Source organism: Medicago truncatula, chromosome 8 (genome assembly GCF_003473485.1).
Source record: "Medicago truncatula cultivar Jemalong A17 chromosome 8, MtrunA17r5.0-ANR, whole genome shotgun sequence".
Lineage (NCBI taxonomy): Eukaryota > Viridiplantae > Streptophyta > Magnoliopsida > Fabales > Fabaceae > Medicago > Medicago truncatula.
The window spans coordinates 29,694,630-29,712,083 of NC_053049.1; the positions used below are offsets into that span (position 1 = coordinate 29,694,630).

Here is a 17,454-nt window from a genome sequence, read left to right on the forward strand (position 1 = left end):
AACACGTGTTTCTATTTAATGAGATACACATGAAAATGTGTATTATATAAACAAACATTAGATCATTCACTCTACATTATCATGCGAGGAAATTAGAACTCTTGATTTTCATAATCAGAGAAACAAAGCCTATTGCTAATTAGCTGATTTTTATGTACATTAAAGTATTCTACTATGTCAAAAATCATATGTACCCCCAACACGAGAAAACTTGGCAATTCAAACTCAAAAGGGGTGCAGGTTCCTACTCAATCCATTCATGTTGGTAAAGAGCCCGAATAATTGGCGTTTGTAAGGCAAAAATGATCTTCTTTTGTTGCTATCCTTCCTTGTTTTATTAGACACGTACAACTTCTCGTAAGCTGATAATCCATTTTTGTGTTTTTCATCCTTCCTCTTTTTATTAACAATGTTTTCTACCTTTGGCTTTCTGGAATTTTTTGGATCCGAAGCATTCAATAAAACTAATGAATCCTTATGGTCGCTGTTACTTCGAAGATTCATGTTTTGTCTAAATTTCCACAAATTTGATGACCCTGTGGAGTTGCTTTTTTCGTAACACTCATTCGAAGCCTTTATCTCCACCATTGTCATATTCTGCAATGACTCGTTTTGAGATTCTTTTGAAATACCACCTAGCATTGAGTGTCGATTTACGGAATTCTTAATAAAGATCTTCTTTAGTGGTGGTCGAAGATGTGAGACATTATTATTTGAGGTGGGATAGATGAATAGAGATTGGTCAAAAGTGTGTGGTATTTGTCGTATTTTTCCATTTTCAAATATCTCATCGGCAAATATATGCAGTCCTCGGACTTTGGTGCATGCAAAACTAAACTCTCCTTCTTCAATATTTTCTTCATCATTGTCTTGCCTTTGTTCTTTACTTCTATTATATATATCTTTATCTTCAGCTGGAGAAAAGCCATCAAAATCAAGAAAAGCGTCGTTGTCAATTTGTTGTTTTGTACTACAAAATGGATCAACTTTATCTTGAACGGGAGAAGAGCCATCAAAATCAAAAAGAGTGTCGTTCTTAATTTGTTGTTTTCTGCTACGAATTGAATCAACTTTATCTGGAATGGGAGCAAACCCAGAAAATTCAAGAAAAGGGTGGGGTGTGCAGAGAATTGATAGAGCTTGCACTCTTAGGATCTCAATATTATTTGAGCCTGTTTTCTGCATTTTGTTTCAATTACGAGTTTGAGATGTGTTGTTATAAGGTTAATTGAATGTGGGAAGTGATTATGAAATTTGAAATATATATAAACAAACAGCTACGAAATGATGAATTATGGTTGTTAAACGACACTCGGTTAACTTGGATATTTTAGGATGTAGTTACACATGGAAGGTGTGAAAGAGTGTTAAGAAGTTGCCAATGTCTTTTTATGTTATACCTTACATTTGTTGCTTATCAAATTTAATCGATACGGTTTAGTTATTTCTTTTTAAAATTAGGAAATTATATTGGGCTTTACAACAATTTACCCTCTTTTAGTGAGTTGTTCGACCACTGTTATGTTTTCTAAGCATTTCAACAGAACACACACAAGTGCAACCTCCATGTGTTCGCTTGTTAGTTGCTACTAATTAAGTACGTTATTTATTTATGATTTACTCTTTGGTTGAGAAAAAAAAAATGAATTCACTTGGAAAGGTCATACAAATTTAAATCAGAATATTGTCATTACATAGCATATATATTAAAAAAGATATTACAAGAATCATGTAATTAAATCTTTATGAGAACACTAAAAAATAAGATATGTTACTCAAAAACAAAATAAAAATTACGATATGTTGTTATTGTTACATGCTCTAAATAGTTTTATAGATTTATAAAGATAATAGAAGGAACATGTTGAACATATATTAAGTCGAAATGTTTTTCACTCATTTTTCCACAATATTCTAATGCACGGGATGATTCATAAGAAGAGGAGAAAACAAATTTTTTAATTAAGTATGAAATTTTATTATATAGCATTTATGATTTTCTTATGTATATTCTGTTTTCCAAATTTGTTTATGATCTATATAATATACCATATTGCATTCTTTAAAGATTATAAATAAGCTACATATGTTTTGCTTGTATGAACTTCAGATCTGACTAACCTTTAAATATTTTTTTTTATTATTAAAATTTTTTATTAGTAAAAAAGGAAAACAATGCGTTGTTCCAAGTTGTAACTGAGAAAAAAAAGTTTCTTTAGTACGTAGTAATCATAAAACTTGTAATATGATTAAAAAAACATGTTTAACACGTGTTTCTATTTAATGAGATACACATGAAAATGTGTATTATATAAACAAACATTAGATCATTCACTCTACATTATCATGCGAGGAAATTAGAACTCTTGATTTTCATAATCAGAGAAACAAAGCCTATTGCTAATTAGCTGATTTTTATGTACATTAAAGTATTCTACTATGTCAAAAATCATATGTACCCCCAACACGAGAAAACTTGGCAATTCAAACTCAAAAGGGGTGCAGGTTCCTACTCAATCCATTCATGTTGGTAAAGAGCCCGAATAATTGGCGTTTGTAAGGCAAAAATGATCTTCTTTTGTTGCTATCCTTCCTTGTTTTATTAGACACGTACAACTTCTCGTAAGCTGATAATCCATTTTTGTGTTTTTCATCCTTCCTCTTTTTATTAACAATGTTTTCTACCTTTGGCTTTCTGGAATTTTTTGGATCCGAAGCATTCAATAAAACTAATGAATCCTTATGGTCGCTGTTACTTCGAAGATTCATGTTTTGTCTAAATTTCCACAAATTTGATGACCCTGTGGAGTTGCTTTTTTCGTAACACTCATTCGAAGCCTTTATCTCCACCATTGTCATATTCTGCAATGACTCGTTTTGAGATTCTTTTGAAATACCACCTAGCATTGAGTGTCGATTTACGGAATTCTTAATAAAGATCTTCTTTAGTGGTGGTCGAAGATGTGAGACATTATTATTTGAGGTGGGATAGATGAATAGAGATTGGTCAAAAGTGTGTGGTATTTGTCGTATTTTTCCATTTTCAAATATCTCATCGGCAAATATATGCAGTCCTCGGACTTTGGTGCATGCAAAACTAAACTCTCCTTCTTCAATATTTTCTTCATCATTGTCTTGCCTTTGTTCTTTACTTCTATTATATATATCTTTATCTTCAGCTGGAGAAAAGCCATCAAAATCAAGAAAAGCGTCGTTGTCAATTTGTTGTTTTGTACTACAAAATGGATCAACTTTATCTTGAACGGGAGAAGAGCCATCAAAATCAAAAAGAGTGTCGTTCTTAATTTGTTGTTTTCTGCTACGAATTGAATCAACTTTATCTGGAATGGGAGCAAACCCAGAAAATTCAAGAAAAGGGTGGGGTGTGCAGAGAATTGATAGAGCTTGCACTCTTAGGATCTCAATATTATTTGAGCCTGTTTTCTGCATTTTGTTTCAATTACGAGTTTGAGATGTGTTGTTATAAGGTTAATTGAATGTGGGAAGTGATTATGAAATTTGAAATATATATAAACAAACAGCTACGAAATGATGAATTATGGTTGTTAAACGACACTCGGTTAACTTGGATATTTTAGGATGTAGTTACACATGGAAGGTGTGAAAGAGTGTTAAGAAGTTGCCAATGTCTTTTTATGTTATACCTTACATTTGTTGCTTATCAAATTTAATCGATACGGTTTAGTTATTTCTTTTTAAAATTAGGAAATTATATTGGGCTTTACAACAATTTACCCTCTTTTAGTGAGTTGTTCGACCACTGTTATGTTTTCTAAGCATTTCAACAGAACACACACAAGTGCAACCTCCATGTGTTCGCTTGTTAGTTGCTACTAATTAAGTACGTTATTTATTTATGATTTACTCTTTGGTTGAGAAAAAAAAAATGAATTCACTTGGAAAGGTCATACAAATTTAAATCAGAATATTGTCATTACATAGCATATATATTAAAAAAGATATTACAAGAATCATGTAATTAAATCTTTATGAGAACACTAAAAAATAAGATATGTTACTCAAAAACAAAATAAAAATTACGATATGTTGTTATTGTTACATGCTCTAAATAGTTTTATAGATTTATAAAGATAATAGAAGGAACATGTTGAACATATATTAAGTCGAAATGTTTTTCACTCATTTTTCCACAATATTCTAATGCACGGGATGATTCGTAAGAAGAGGAGAAAACAAATTTTTTAATTAAGTATGAAATTTTATTATATAGCATTTATGATTTTCTTATGTATATTCTGTTTTCCAAATTTGTTTATGATCTATATAATATACCATATTGCATTCTTTAAAGATTATAAATAAGCTACATATGTTTTGCTTGTATGAACTTCAGATCTGACTAACCTTTAAATATTTTTTTTTATTATTAAAATTTTTTATTAGTAAAAAAGGAAAACAATGCGTTGTTCCAAGTTGTAACTGAGAAAAAAAAGTTTCTTTAGTACGTAGTAATCATAAAACTTGTAATATGATTAAAAAAACATGTTTAACACGTGTTTCTATTTAATGAGATACACATGAAAATGTGTATTATATAAACAAACATTAGATCATTCACTCTACATTATCATGCGAGGAAATTAGAACTCTTGATTTTCATAATCAGAGAAACAAAGCCTATTGCTAATTAGCTGATTTTTATGTACATTAAAGTATTCTACTATGTCAAAAATCATATGTACCCCAACACGAGAAAACTTGGCAATTCAAACTCAAAAGGGGTGCAGGTTCCTACTCAATCCATTCATGTTGGTAAAGAGCCCGAATAATTGGCGTTTGTAAGGCAAAAATGATCTTCTTTTGTTGCTATCCTTCCTTGTTTTATTAGACACGTACAACTTCTCGTAAGCTGATAATCCATTTTTGTGTTTTTCATCCTTCCTCTTTTTATTAACAATGTTTTCTACCTTTGGCTTTCTGGAATTTTTTGGATCCGAAGCATTCAATAAAACTAATGAATCCTTATGGTCGCTGTTACTTCGAAGATTCATGTTTTGTCTAAATTTCCACAAATTTGATGACCCTGTGGAGTTGCTTTTTTCGTAACACTCATTCGAAGCCTTTATCTCCACCATTGTCATATTCTGCAATGACTCGTTTTGAGATTCTTTTGAAATACCACCTAGCATTGAGTGTCGATTTACGGAATTCTTAATAAAGATCTTCTTTAGTGGTGGTCGAAGATGTGAGACATTATTATTTGAGGTGGGATAGATGAATAGAGATTGGTCAAAAGTGTGTGGTATTTGTCGTATTTTTCCATTTTCAAATATCTCATCGGCAAATATATGCAGTCCTCGGACTTTGGTGCATGCAAAACTAAACTCTCCTTCTTCAATATTTTCTTCATCATTGTCTTGCCTTTGTTCTTTACTTCTATTATATATATCTTTATCTTCAGCTGGAGAAAAGCCATCAAAATCAAGAAAAGCGTCGTTGTCAATTTGTTGTTTTGTACTACAAAATGGATCAACTTTATCTTGAACGGGAGAAGAGCCATCAAAATCAAAAAGAGTGTCGTTCTTAATTTGTTGTTTTCTGCTACGAATTGAATCAACTTTATCTGGAATGGGAGCAAACCCAGAAAATTCAAGAAAAGGGTGGGGTGTGCAGAGAATTGATAGAGCTTGCACTCTTAGGATCTCAATATTATTTGAGCCTGTTTTCTGCATTTTGTTTCAATTACGAGTTTGAGATGTGTTGTTATAAGGTTAATTGAATGTGGGAAGTGATTATGAAATTTGAAATATATATAAACAAACAGCTACGAAATGATGAATTATGGTTGTTAAACGACACTCGGTTAACTTGGATATTTTAGGATGTAGTTACACATGGAAGGTGTGAAAGAGTGTTAAGAAGTTGCCAATGTCTTTTTATGTTATACCTTACATTTGTTGCTTATCAAATTTAATCGATACGGTTTAGTTATTTCTTTTTAAAATTAGGAAATTATATTGGGCTTTACAACAATTTACCCTCTTTTAGTGAGTTGTTCGACCACTGTTATGTTTTCTAAGCATTTCAACAGAACACACACAAGTGCAACCTCCATGTGTTCGCTTGTTAGTTGCTACTAATTAAGTACGTTATTTATTTATGATTTACTCTTTGGTTGAGAAAAAAAAAATGAATTCACTTGGAAAGGTCATACAAATTTAAATCAGAATATTGTCATTACATAGCATATATATTAAAAAAGATATTACAAGAATCATGTAATTAAATCTTTATGAGAACACTAAAAAATAAGATATGTTACTCAAAAACAAAATAAAAATTACGATATGTTGTTATTGTTACATGCTCTAAATAGTTTTATAGATTTATAAAGATAATAGAAGGAACATGTTGAACATATATTAAGTCGAAATGTTTTTCACTCATTTTTCCACAATATTCTAATGCACGGGATGATTCGTAAGAAGAGGAGAAAACAAATTTTTTAATTAAGTATGAAATTTTATTATATAGCATTTATGATTTTCTTATGTATATTCTGTTTTCCAAATTTGTTTATGATCTATATAATATACCATATTGCATTCTTTAAAGATTATAAATAAGCTACATATGTTTTGCTTGTATGAACTTCAGATCTGACTAACCTTTAAATATTTTTTTTTATTATTAAAATTTTTTATTAGTAAAAAAGGAAAACAATGCGTTGTTCCAAGTTGTAACTGAGAAAAAAAAGTTTCTTTAGTACGTAGTAATCATAAAACTTGTAATATGATTAAAAAAACATGTTTAACACGTGTTTCTATTTAATGAGATACACATGAAAATGTGTATTATATAAACAAACATTAGATCATTCACTCTACATTATCATGCGAGGAAATTAGAACTCTTGATTTTCATAATCAGAGAAACAAAGCCTATTGCTAATTAGCTGATTTTTATGTACATTAAAGTATTCTACTATGTCAAAAATCATATGTACCCCCAACACGAGAAAACTTGGCAATTCAAACTCAAAAGGGGTGCAGGTTCCTACTCAATCCATTCATGTTGGTAAAGAGCCCGAATAATTGGCGTTTGTAAGGCAAAAATGATCTTCTTTTGTTGCTATCCTTCCTTGTTTTATTAGACACGTACAACTTCTCGTAAGCTGATAATCCATTTTTGTGTTTTTCATCCTTCCTCTTTTTATTAACAATGTTTTCTACCTTTGGCTTTCTGGAATTTTTTGGATCCGAAGCATTCAATAAAACTAATGAATCCTTATGGTCGCTGTTACTTCGAAGATTCATGTTTTGTCTAAATTTCCACAAATTTGATGACCCTGTGGAGTTGCTTTTTTCGTAACACTCATTCGAAGCCTTTATCTCCACCATTGTCATATTCTGCAATGACTCGTTTTGAGATTCTTTTGAAATACCACCTAGCATTGAGTGTCGATTTACGGAATTCTTAATAAAGATCTTCTTTAGTGGTGGTCGAAGATGTGAGACATTATTATTTGAGGTGGGATAGATGAATAGAGATTGGTCAAAAGTGTGTGGTATTTGTCGTATTTTTCCATTTTCAAATATCTCATCGGCAAATATATGCAGTCCTCGGACTTTGGTGCATGCAAAACTAAACTCTCCTTCTTCAATATTTTCTTCATCATTGTCTTGCCTTTGTTCTTTACTTCTATTATATATATCTTTATCTTCAGCTGGAGAAAAGCCATCAAAATCAAGAAAAGCGTCGTTGTCAATTTGTTGTTTTGTACTACAAAATGGATCAACTTATCTTGAACGGGAGAAGAGCCATCAAAATCAAAAAGAGTGTCGTTCTTAATTTGTTGTTTTCTGCTACGAATTGAATCAACTTTATCTGGAATGGGAGCAAACCCAGAAAATTCAAGAAAAGGGTGGGGTGTGCAGAGAATTGATAGAGCTTGCACTCTTAGGATCTCAATATTATTTGAGCCTGTTTTCTGCATTTTGTTTCAATTACGAGTTTGAGATGTGTTGTTATAAGGTTAATTGAATGTGGGAAGTGATTATGAAATTTGAAATATATATAAACAAACAGCTACGAAATGATGAATTATGGTTGTTAAACGACACTCGGTTAACTTGGATATTTTAGGATGTAGTTACACATGGAAGGTGTGAAAGAGTGTTAAGAAGTTGCCAATGTCTTTTTATGTTATACCTTACATTTGTTGCTTATCAAATTTAATCGATACGGTTTAGTTATTTCTTTTTAAAATTAGGAAATTATATTGGGCTTTACAACAATTTACCCTCTTTTAGTGAGTTGTTCGACCACTGTTATGTTTTCTAAGCATTTCAACAGAACACACACAAGTGCAACCTCCATGTGTTCGCTTGTTAGTTGCTACTAATTAAGTACGTTATTTATTTATGATTTACTCTTTGGTTGAGAAAAAAAAAATGAATTCACTTGGAAAGGTCATACAAATTTAAATCAGAATATTGTCATTACATAGCATATATATTAAAAAAGATATTACAAGAATCATGTAATTAAATCTTTATGAGAACACTAAAAAATAAGATATGTTACTCAAAAACAAAATAAAAATTACGATATGTTGTTATTGTTACATGCTCTAAATAGTTTTATAGATTTATAAAGATAATAGAAGGAACATGTTGAACATATATTAAGTCGAAATGTTTTTCACTCATTTTTCCACAATATTCTAATGCACGGGATGATTCGTAAGAAGAGGAGAAAACAAATTTTTTAATTAAGTATGAAATTTTATTATATAGCATTTATGATTTTCTTATGTATATTCTGTTTTCCAAATTTGTTTATGATCTATATAATATACCATATTGCATTCTTTAAAGATTATAAATAAGCTACATATGTTTTGCTTGTATGAACTTCAGATCTGACTAACCTTTAAATATTTTTTTTTATTATTAAAATTTTTTATTAGTAAAAAAGGAAAACAATGCGTTGTTCCAAGTTGTAACTGAGAAAAAAAAGTTTCTTTAGTACGTAGTAATCATAAAACTTGTAATATGATTAAAAAAACATGTTTAACACGTGTTTCTATTTAATGAGATACACATGAAAATGTGTATTATATAAACAAACATTAGATCATTCACTCTACATTATCATGCGAGGAAATTAGAACTCTTGATTTTCATAATCAGAGAAACAAAGCCTATTGCTAATTAGCTGATTTTTATGTACATTAAAGTATTCTACTATGTCAAAAATCATATGTACCCCCAACACGAGAAAACTTGGCAATTCAAACTCAAAAGGGGTGCAGGTTCCTACTCAATCCATTCATGTTGGTAAAGAGCCCGAATAATTGGCGTTTGTAAGGCAAAAATGATCTTCTTTTGTTGCTATCCTTCCTTGTTTTATTAGACACGTACAACTTCTCGTAAGCTGATAATCCATTTTTGTGTTTTTCATCCTTCCTCTTTTTATTAACAATGTTTTCTACCTTTGGCTTTCTGGAATTTTTTGGATCCGAAGCATTCAATAAAACTAATGAATCCTTATGGTCGCTGTTACTTCGAAGATTCATGTTTTGTCTAAATTTCCACAAATTTGATGACCCTGTGGAGTTGCTTTTTTCGTAACACTCATTCGAAGCCTTTATCTCCACCATTGTCATATTCTGCAATGACTCGTTTTGAGATTCTTTTGAAATACCACCTAGCATTGAGTGTCGATTTACGGAATTCTTAATAAAGATCTTCTTTAGTGGTGGTCGAAGATGTGAGACATTATTATTTGAGGTGGGATAGATGAATAGAGATTGGTCAAAAGTGTGTGGTATTTGTCGTATTTTTCCATTTTCAAATATCTCATCGGCAAATATATGCAGTCCTCGGACTTTGGTGCATGCAAAACTAAACTCTCCTTCTTCAATATTTTCTTCATCATTGTCTTGCCTTTGTTCTTTACTTCTATTATATATATCTTTATCTTCAGCTGGAGAAAAGCCATCAAAATCAAGAAAAGCGTCGTTGTCAATTTGTTGTTTTGTACTACAAAATGGATCAACTTTATCTTGAACGGGAGAAGAGCCATCAAAATCAAAAAGAGTGTCGTTCTTAATTTGTTGTTTTCTGCTACGAATTGAATCAACTTTATCTGGAATGGGAGCAAACCCAGAAAATTCAAGAAAAGGGTGGGGTGTGCAGAGAATTGATAGAGCTTGCACTCTTAGGATCTCAATATTATTTGAGCCTGTTTTCTGCATTTTGTTTCAATTACGAGTTTGAGATGTGTTGTTATAAGGTTAATTGAATGTGGGAAGTGATTATGAAATTTGAAATATATATAAACAAACAGCTACGAAATGATGAATTATGGTTGTTAAACGACACTCGGTTAACTTGGATATTTTAGGATGTAGTTACACATGGAAGGTGTGAAAGAGTGTTAAGAAGTTGCCAATGTCTTTTTATGTTATACCTTACATTTGTTGCTTATCAAATTTAATCGATACGGTTTAGTTATTTCTTTTTAAAATTAGGAAATTATATTGGGCTTTACAACAATTTACCCTCTTTTAGTGAGTTGTTCGACCACTGTTATGTTTTCTAAGCATTTCAACAGAACACACACAAGTGCAACCTCCATGTGTTCGCTTGTTAGTTGCTACTAATTAAGTACGTTATTTATTTATGATTTACTCTTTGGTTGAGAAAAAAAAAATGAATTCACTTGGAAAGGTCATACAAATTTAAATCAGAATATTGTCATTACATAGCATATATATTAAAAAAGATATTACAAGAATCATGTAATTAAATCTTTATGAGAACACTAAAAAATAAGATATGTTACTCAAAAACAAAATAAAAATTACGATATGTTGTTATTGTTACATGCTCTAAATAGTTTTATAGATTTATAAAGATAATAGAAGGAACATGTTGAACATATATTAAGTCGAAATGTTTTTCACTCATTTTTCCACAATATTCTAATGCACGGGATGATTCGTAAGAAGAGGAGAAAACAAATTTTTTAATTAAGTATGAAATTTTATTATATAGCATTTATGATTTTCTTATGTATATTCTGTTTTCCAAATTTGTTTATGATCTATATAATATACCATATTGCATTCTTTAAAGATTATAAATAAGCTACATATGTTTTGCTTGTATGAACTTCAGATCTGACTAACCTTTAAATATTTTTTTTTATTATTAAAATTTTTTATTAGTAAAAAAGGAAAACAATGCGTTGTTCCAAGTTGTAACTGAGAAAAAAAAGTTTCTTTAGTACGTAGTAATCATAAAACTTGTAATATGATTAAAAAAACATGTTTAACACGTGTTTCTATTTAATGAGATACACATGAAAATGTGTATTATATAAACAAACATTAGATCATTCACTCTACATTATCATGCGAGGAAATTAGAACTCTTGATTTTCATAATCAGAGAAACAAAGCCTATTGCTAATTAGCTGATTTTTATGTACATTAAAGTATTCTACTATGTCAAAAATCATATGTACCCCCAACACGAGAAAACTTGGCAATTCAAACTCAAAAGGGGTGCAGGTTCCTACTCAATCCATTCATGTTGGTAAAGAGCCCGAATAATTGGCGTTTGTAAGGCAAAAATGATCTTCTTTTGTTGCTATCCTTCCTTGTTTTATTAGACACGTACAACTTCTCGTAAGCTGATAATCCATTTTTGTGTTTTTCATCCTTCCTCTTTTTATTAACAATGTTTTCTACCTTTGGCTTTCTGGAATTTTTTGGATCCGAAGCATTCAATAAAACTAATGAATCCTTATGGTCGCTGTTACTTCGAAGATTCATGTTTTGTCTAAATTTCCACAAATTTGATGACCCTGTGGAGTTGCTTTTTTCGTAACACTCATTCGAAGCCTTTATCTCCACCATTGTCATATTCTGCAATGACTCGTTTTGAGATTCTTTTGAAATACCACCTAGCATTGAGTGTCGATTTACGGAATTCTTAATAAAGATCTTCTTTAGTGGTGGTCGAAGATGTGAGACATTATTATTTGAGGTGGGATAGATGAATAGAGATTGGTCAAAAGTGTGTGGTATTTGTCGTATTTTTCCATTTTCAAATATCTCATCGGCAAATATATGCAGTCCTCGGACTTTGGTGCATGCAAAACTAAACTCTCCTTCTTCAATATTTTCTTCATCATTGTCTTGCCTTTGTTCTTTACTTCTATTATATATATCTTTATCTTCAGCTGGAGAAAAGCCATCAAAATCAAGAAAAGCGTCGTTGTCAATTTGTTGTTTTGTACTACAAAATGGATCAACTTTATCTTGAACGGGAGAAGAGCCATCAAAATCAAAAAGAGTGTCGTTCTTAATTTGTTGTTTTCTGCTACGAATTGAATCAACTTTATCTGGAATGGGAGCAAACCCAGAAAATTCAAGAAAAGGGTGGGGTGTGCAGAGAATTGATAGAGCTTGCACTCTTAGGATCTCAATATTATTTGAGCCTGTTTTCTGCATTTTGTTTCAATTACGAGTTTGAGATGTGTTGTTATAAGGTTAATTGAATGTGGGAAGTGATTATGAAATTTGAAATATATATAAACAAACAGCTACGAAATGATGAATTATGGTGTTAAACGACACTCGGTTAACTTGGATATTTTAGGATGTAGTTACACATGGAAGGTGTGAAAGAGTGTTAAGAAGTTGCCAATGTCTTTTTATGTTATACCTTACATTTGTTGCTTATCAAATTTAATCGATACGGTTTAGTTATTTCTTTTTAAAATTAGGAAATTATATTGGGCTTTACAACAATTTACCCTCTTTTAGTGAGCTGTTCGACCACTGTTATGTTTTCTAAGCATTTCAACAGAACACACACAAGTGCAACCTCCATGTGTTCGCTTGTTAGTTGCTACTAATTAAGTACGTTATTTATTTATGATTTACTCTTTGGTTGAGAAAAAAAAAATGAATTCACTTGGAAAGGTCATACAAATTTAAATCAGAATATTGTCATTACATAGCATATATATTAAAAAAGATATTACAAGAATCATGTAATTAAATCTTTATGAGAACACTAAAAAATAAGATATGTTACTCAAAAACAAAATAAAAATTACGATATGTTGTTATTGTTACATGCTCTAAATAGTTTTATAGATTTATAAAGATAATAGAAGGAACATGTTGAACATATATTAAGTCGAAATGTTTTTCACTCATTTTTCCACAATATTCTAATGCACGGGATGATTCGTAAGAAGAGGAGAAAACAAATTTTTTAATTAAGTATGAAATTTTATTATATAGCATTTATGATTTTCTTATGTATATTCTGTTTTCCAAATTTGTTTATGATCTATATAATATACCATATTGCATTCTTTAAAGATTATAAATAAGCTACATATGTTTTGCTTGTATGAACTTCAGATCTGACTAACCTTTAAATATTTTTTTTATTATTAAAATTTTTTATTAGTAAAAAAGGAAAACAATGCGTTGTTCCAAGTTGTAACTGAGAAAAAAAAGTTTCTTTAGTACGTAGTAATCATAAAACTTGTAATATGATTAAAAAAACATGTTTAACACGTGTTTCTATTTAATGAGATACACATGAAAATGTGTATTATATAAACAAACATTAGATCATTCACTCTACATTATCATGCGAGGAAATTAGAACTCTTGATTTTCATAATCAGAGAAACAAAGCCTATTGCTAATTAGCTGATTTTTATGTACATTAAAGTATTCTACTATGTCAAAAATCATATGTACCCCCAACACGAGAAAACTTGGCAATTCAAACTCAAAAGGGGTGCAGGTTCCTACTCAATCCATTCATGTTGGTAAAGAGCCCGAATAATTGGCGTTTGTAAGGCAAAAATGATCTTCTTTTGTTGCTATCCTTCCTTGTTTTATTAGACACGTACAACTTCTCGTAAGCTGATAATCCATTTTTGTGTTTTTCATCCTTCCTCTTTTTATTAACAATGTTTTCTACCTTTGGCTTTCTGGAATTTTTTGGATCCGAAGCATTCAATAAAACTAATGAATCCTTATGGTCGCTGTTACTTCGAAGATTCATGTTTTGTCTAAATTTCCACAAATTTGATGACCCTGTGGAGTTGCTTTTTTCGTAACACTCATTCGAAGCCTTTATCTCCACCATTGTCATATTCTGCAATGACTCGTTTTGAGATTCTTTTGAAATACCACCTAGCATTGAGTGTCGATTTACGGAATTCTTAATAAAGATCTTCTTTAGTGGTGGTCGAAGATGTGAGACATTATTATTTGAGGTGGGATAGATGAATAGAGATTGGTCAAAAGTGTGTGGTATTTGTCGTATTTTTCCATTTTCAAATATCTCATCGGCAAATATATGCAGTCCTCGGACTTTGGTGCATGCAAAACTAAACTCTCCTTCTTCAATATTTTCTTCATCATTGTCTTGCCTTTGTTCTTTACTTCTATTATATATATCTTTATCTTCAGCTGGAGAAAAGCCATCAAAATCAAGAAAAGCGTCGTTGTCAATTTGTTGTTTTGTACTACAAAATGGATCAACTTTATCTTGAACGGGAGAAGAGCCATCAAAATCAAAAAGAGTGTCGTTCTTAATTTGTTGTTTTCTGCTACGAATTGAATCAACTTTATCTGGAATGGGAGCAAACCCAGAAAATTCAAGAAAAGGGTGGGGTGTGCAGAGAATTGATAGAGCTTGCACTCTTAGGATCTCAATATTATTTGAGCCTGTTTTCTGCATTTTGTTTCAATTACGAGTTTGAGATGTGTTGTTATAAGGTTAATTGAATGTGGGAAGTGATTATGAAATTTGAAATATATATAAACAAACAGCTACGAAATGATGAATTATGGTAGTTAAACGACACTCGGTTAACTTGGATATTTTAGGATGTAGTTACACATGGAAGGTGTGAAAGAGTGTTAAGAAGTTGCCAATGTCTTTTTATGTTATACCTTACATTTGTTGCTTATCAAATTTAATCGATACGGTTTAGTTATTTCTTTTTAAAATTAGGAAATTATATTGGGCTTTACAACAATTTACCCTCTTTTAGTGAGCTGTTCGACCACTGTTATGTTTTCTAAGCATTTCAACAGAACACACACAAGTGCAACCTCCATGTGTTCGCTTGTTAGTTGCTACTAATTAAGTACGTTATTTATTTATGATTTACTCTTTGGTTGAGAAAAAAAAAATGAATTCACTTGGAAAGGTCATACAAATTTAAATCAGAATATTGTCATTACATAGCATATATATTAAAAAAGATATTACAAGAATCATGTAATTAAATCTTTATGAGAACACTAAAAAATAAGATATGTTACTCAAAAACAAAATAAAAATTACGATATGTTGTTATTGTTACATGCTCTAAATAGTTTTATAGATTTATAAAGATAATAGAAGGAACATGTTGAACATATATTAAGTCGAAATGTTTTTCACTCATTTTTCCACAATATTCTAATGCACGGGATGATTCGTAAGAAGAGGAGAAAACAAATTTTTTAATTAAGTATGAAATTTTATTATATAGCATTTATGATTTTCTTATGTATATTCTGTTTTCCAAATTTGTTTATGATCTATATAATATACCATATTGCATTCTTTAAAGATTATAAATAAGCTACATATGTTTTGCTTGTATGAACTTCAGATCTGACTAACCTTTAAATATTTTTTTTTATTATTAAAATTTTTTATTAGTAAAAAAGGAAAACAATGCGTTGTTCCAAGTTGTAACTGAGAAAAAAAAGTTTCTTTAGTACGTAGTAATCATAAAACTTGTAATATGATTAAAAAAACATGTTTAACACGTGTTTCTATTTAATGAGATACACATGAAAATGTGTATTATATAAACAAACATTAGATCATTCACTCTACATTATCATGCGAGGAAATTAGAACTCTTGATTTTCATAATCAGAGAAACAAAGCCTATTGCTAATTAGCTGATTTTTATGTACATTAAAGTATTCTACTATGTCAAAAATCATATGTACCCCCAACACGAGAAAACTTGGCAATTCAAACTCAAAAGGGGTGCAGGTTCCTACTCAATCCATTCATGTTGGTAAAGAGCCCGAATAATTGGCGTTTGTAAGGCAAAAATGATCTTCTTTTGTTGCTATCCTTCCTTGTTTTATTAGACACGTACAACTTCTCGTAAGCTGATAATCCATTTTTGTGTTTTTCATCCTTCCTCTTTTTATTAACAATGTTTTCTACCTTTGGCTTTCTGGAATTTTTTGGATCCGAAGCATTCAATAAAACTAATGAATCCTTATGGTCGCTGTTACTTCGAAGATTCATGTTTTGTCTAAATTTCCACAAATTTGATGACCCTGTGGAGTTGCTTTTTTCGTAACACTCATTCGAAGCCTTTATCTCCACCATTGTCATATTCTGCAATGACTCGTTTTGAGATTCTTTTGAAATACCACCTAGCATTGAGTGTCGATTTACGGAATTCTTAATAAAGATCTTCTTTAGTGGTGGTCGAAGATGTGAGACATTATTATTTGAGGTGGGATAGATGAATAGAGATTGGTCAAAAGTGTGTGGTATTTGTCGTATTTTTCCATTTTCAAATATCTCATCGGCAAATATATGCAGTCCTCGGACTTTGGTGCATGCAAAACTAAACTCTCCTTCTTCAATATTTTCTTCATCATTGTCTTGCCTTTGTTCTTTACTTCTATTATATATATCTTTATCTTCAGCTGGAGAAAAGCCATCAAAATCAAGAAAAGCGTCGTTGTCAATTTGTTGTTTTGTACTACAAAATGGATCAACTTTATCTTGAACGGGAGAAGAGCCATCAAAATCAAAAAGAGTGTCGTTCTTAATTTGTTGTTTTCTGCTACGAATTGAATCAACTTTATCTGGAATGGGAGCAAACCCAGAAAATTCAAGAAAAGGGTGGGGTGTGCAGAGAATTGATAGAGCTTGCACTCTTAGGATCTCAATATTATTTGAGCCTGTTTTCTGCATTTTGTTTCAATTACGAGTTTGAGATGTGTTGTTATAAGGTTAATTGAATGTGGGAAGTGATTATGAAATTTGAAATATATATAAACAAACAGCTACGAAATGATGAATTATGGTAGTTAAACGACACTCGGTTAACTTGGATATTTTAGGATGTAGTTACACATGGAAGGTGTGAAAGAGTGTTAAGAAGTTGCCAATGTCTTTTTATGTTATACCTTACATTTGTTGCTTATCAAATTTAATCGATACGGTTTAGTTATTTCTTTTTAAAATTAGGAAATTATATTGCGCTTTACAACAATTTACCCTCTTTTAGTGAGTTGTTCGACCACTGTTATGTTTTCTAAGCATTTCAACAGAACACACACAAGTGCAACCTCCATGTGTTCGCTTGTTAGTTGCTACTAATTTCAAAAAC

The 17,454-nt window shown here is 30.7% G+C and overlaps 7 protein-coding genes across 7 annotated transcripts; all 7 read right to left on the reverse strand.

Annotated features, from left to right (window-relative positions):
• Positions 1-225: 225 nt before the first annotated feature.
• Positions 226-1,185, reverse strand: LOC120577544 (uncharacterized). Its single transcript, XM_039829121.1, has one exon. It carries the CDS (start codon positions 1,183-1,185, stop codon positions 226-228), a length of 960 nt encoding a protein of 319 aa, XP_039685055.1.
• Positions 1,186-2,490: 1,305 nt separating this feature from the next.
• Positions 2,491-3,450, reverse strand: LOC120577545 (uncharacterized). Its single transcript, XM_039829122.1, has one exon. The coding sequence runs from the start codon at positions 3,448-3,450 to the stop codon at positions 2,491-2,493; it is 960 nt and encodes a 319-aa protein (XP_039685056.1).
• A 1,304-nt stretch (positions 3,451-4,754) lies between these two features.
• LOC120577546 (uncharacterized) lies at positions 4,755-5,714 on the reverse strand. Its single transcript, XM_039829123.1, has one exon. It carries the CDS (start codon positions 5,712-5,714, stop codon positions 4,755-4,757), a length of 960 nt encoding a protein of 319 aa, XP_039685057.1.
• Positions 5,715-9,283: 3,569 nt separating this feature from the next.
• On the reverse strand, positions 9,284-10,243 carry LOC120577547 (uncharacterized). The gene has a single exon (XM_039829124.1). The coding sequence runs from the start codon at positions 10,241-10,243 to the stop codon at positions 9,284-9,286; it is 960 nt and encodes a 319-aa protein (XP_039685058.1).
• Positions 10,244-11,548: 1,305 nt separating this feature from the next.
• On the reverse strand, positions 11,549-12,508 carry LOC120577548 (uncharacterized). The gene has a single exon (XM_039829125.1). The coding sequence runs from the start codon at positions 12,506-12,508 to the stop codon at positions 11,549-11,551; it is 960 nt and encodes a 319-aa protein (XP_039685059.1).
• A 1,303-nt stretch (positions 12,509-13,811) lies between these two features.
• On the reverse strand, positions 13,812-14,771 carry LOC25501343 (uncharacterized). Its single transcript, XM_013590534.2, has one exon. The coding sequence runs from the start codon at positions 14,769-14,771 to the stop codon at positions 13,812-13,814; it is 960 nt and encodes a 319-aa protein (XP_013445988.2).
• Positions 14,772-16,076: 1,305 nt separating this feature from the next.
• On the reverse strand, positions 16,077-17,036 carry LOC120577549 (uncharacterized). The gene has a single exon (XM_039829126.1). The coding sequence runs from the start codon at positions 17,034-17,036 to the stop codon at positions 16,077-16,079; it is 960 nt and encodes a 319-aa protein (XP_039685060.1).
• Between the last annotated feature and the right edge of the window lie 418 nt (positions 17,037-17,454).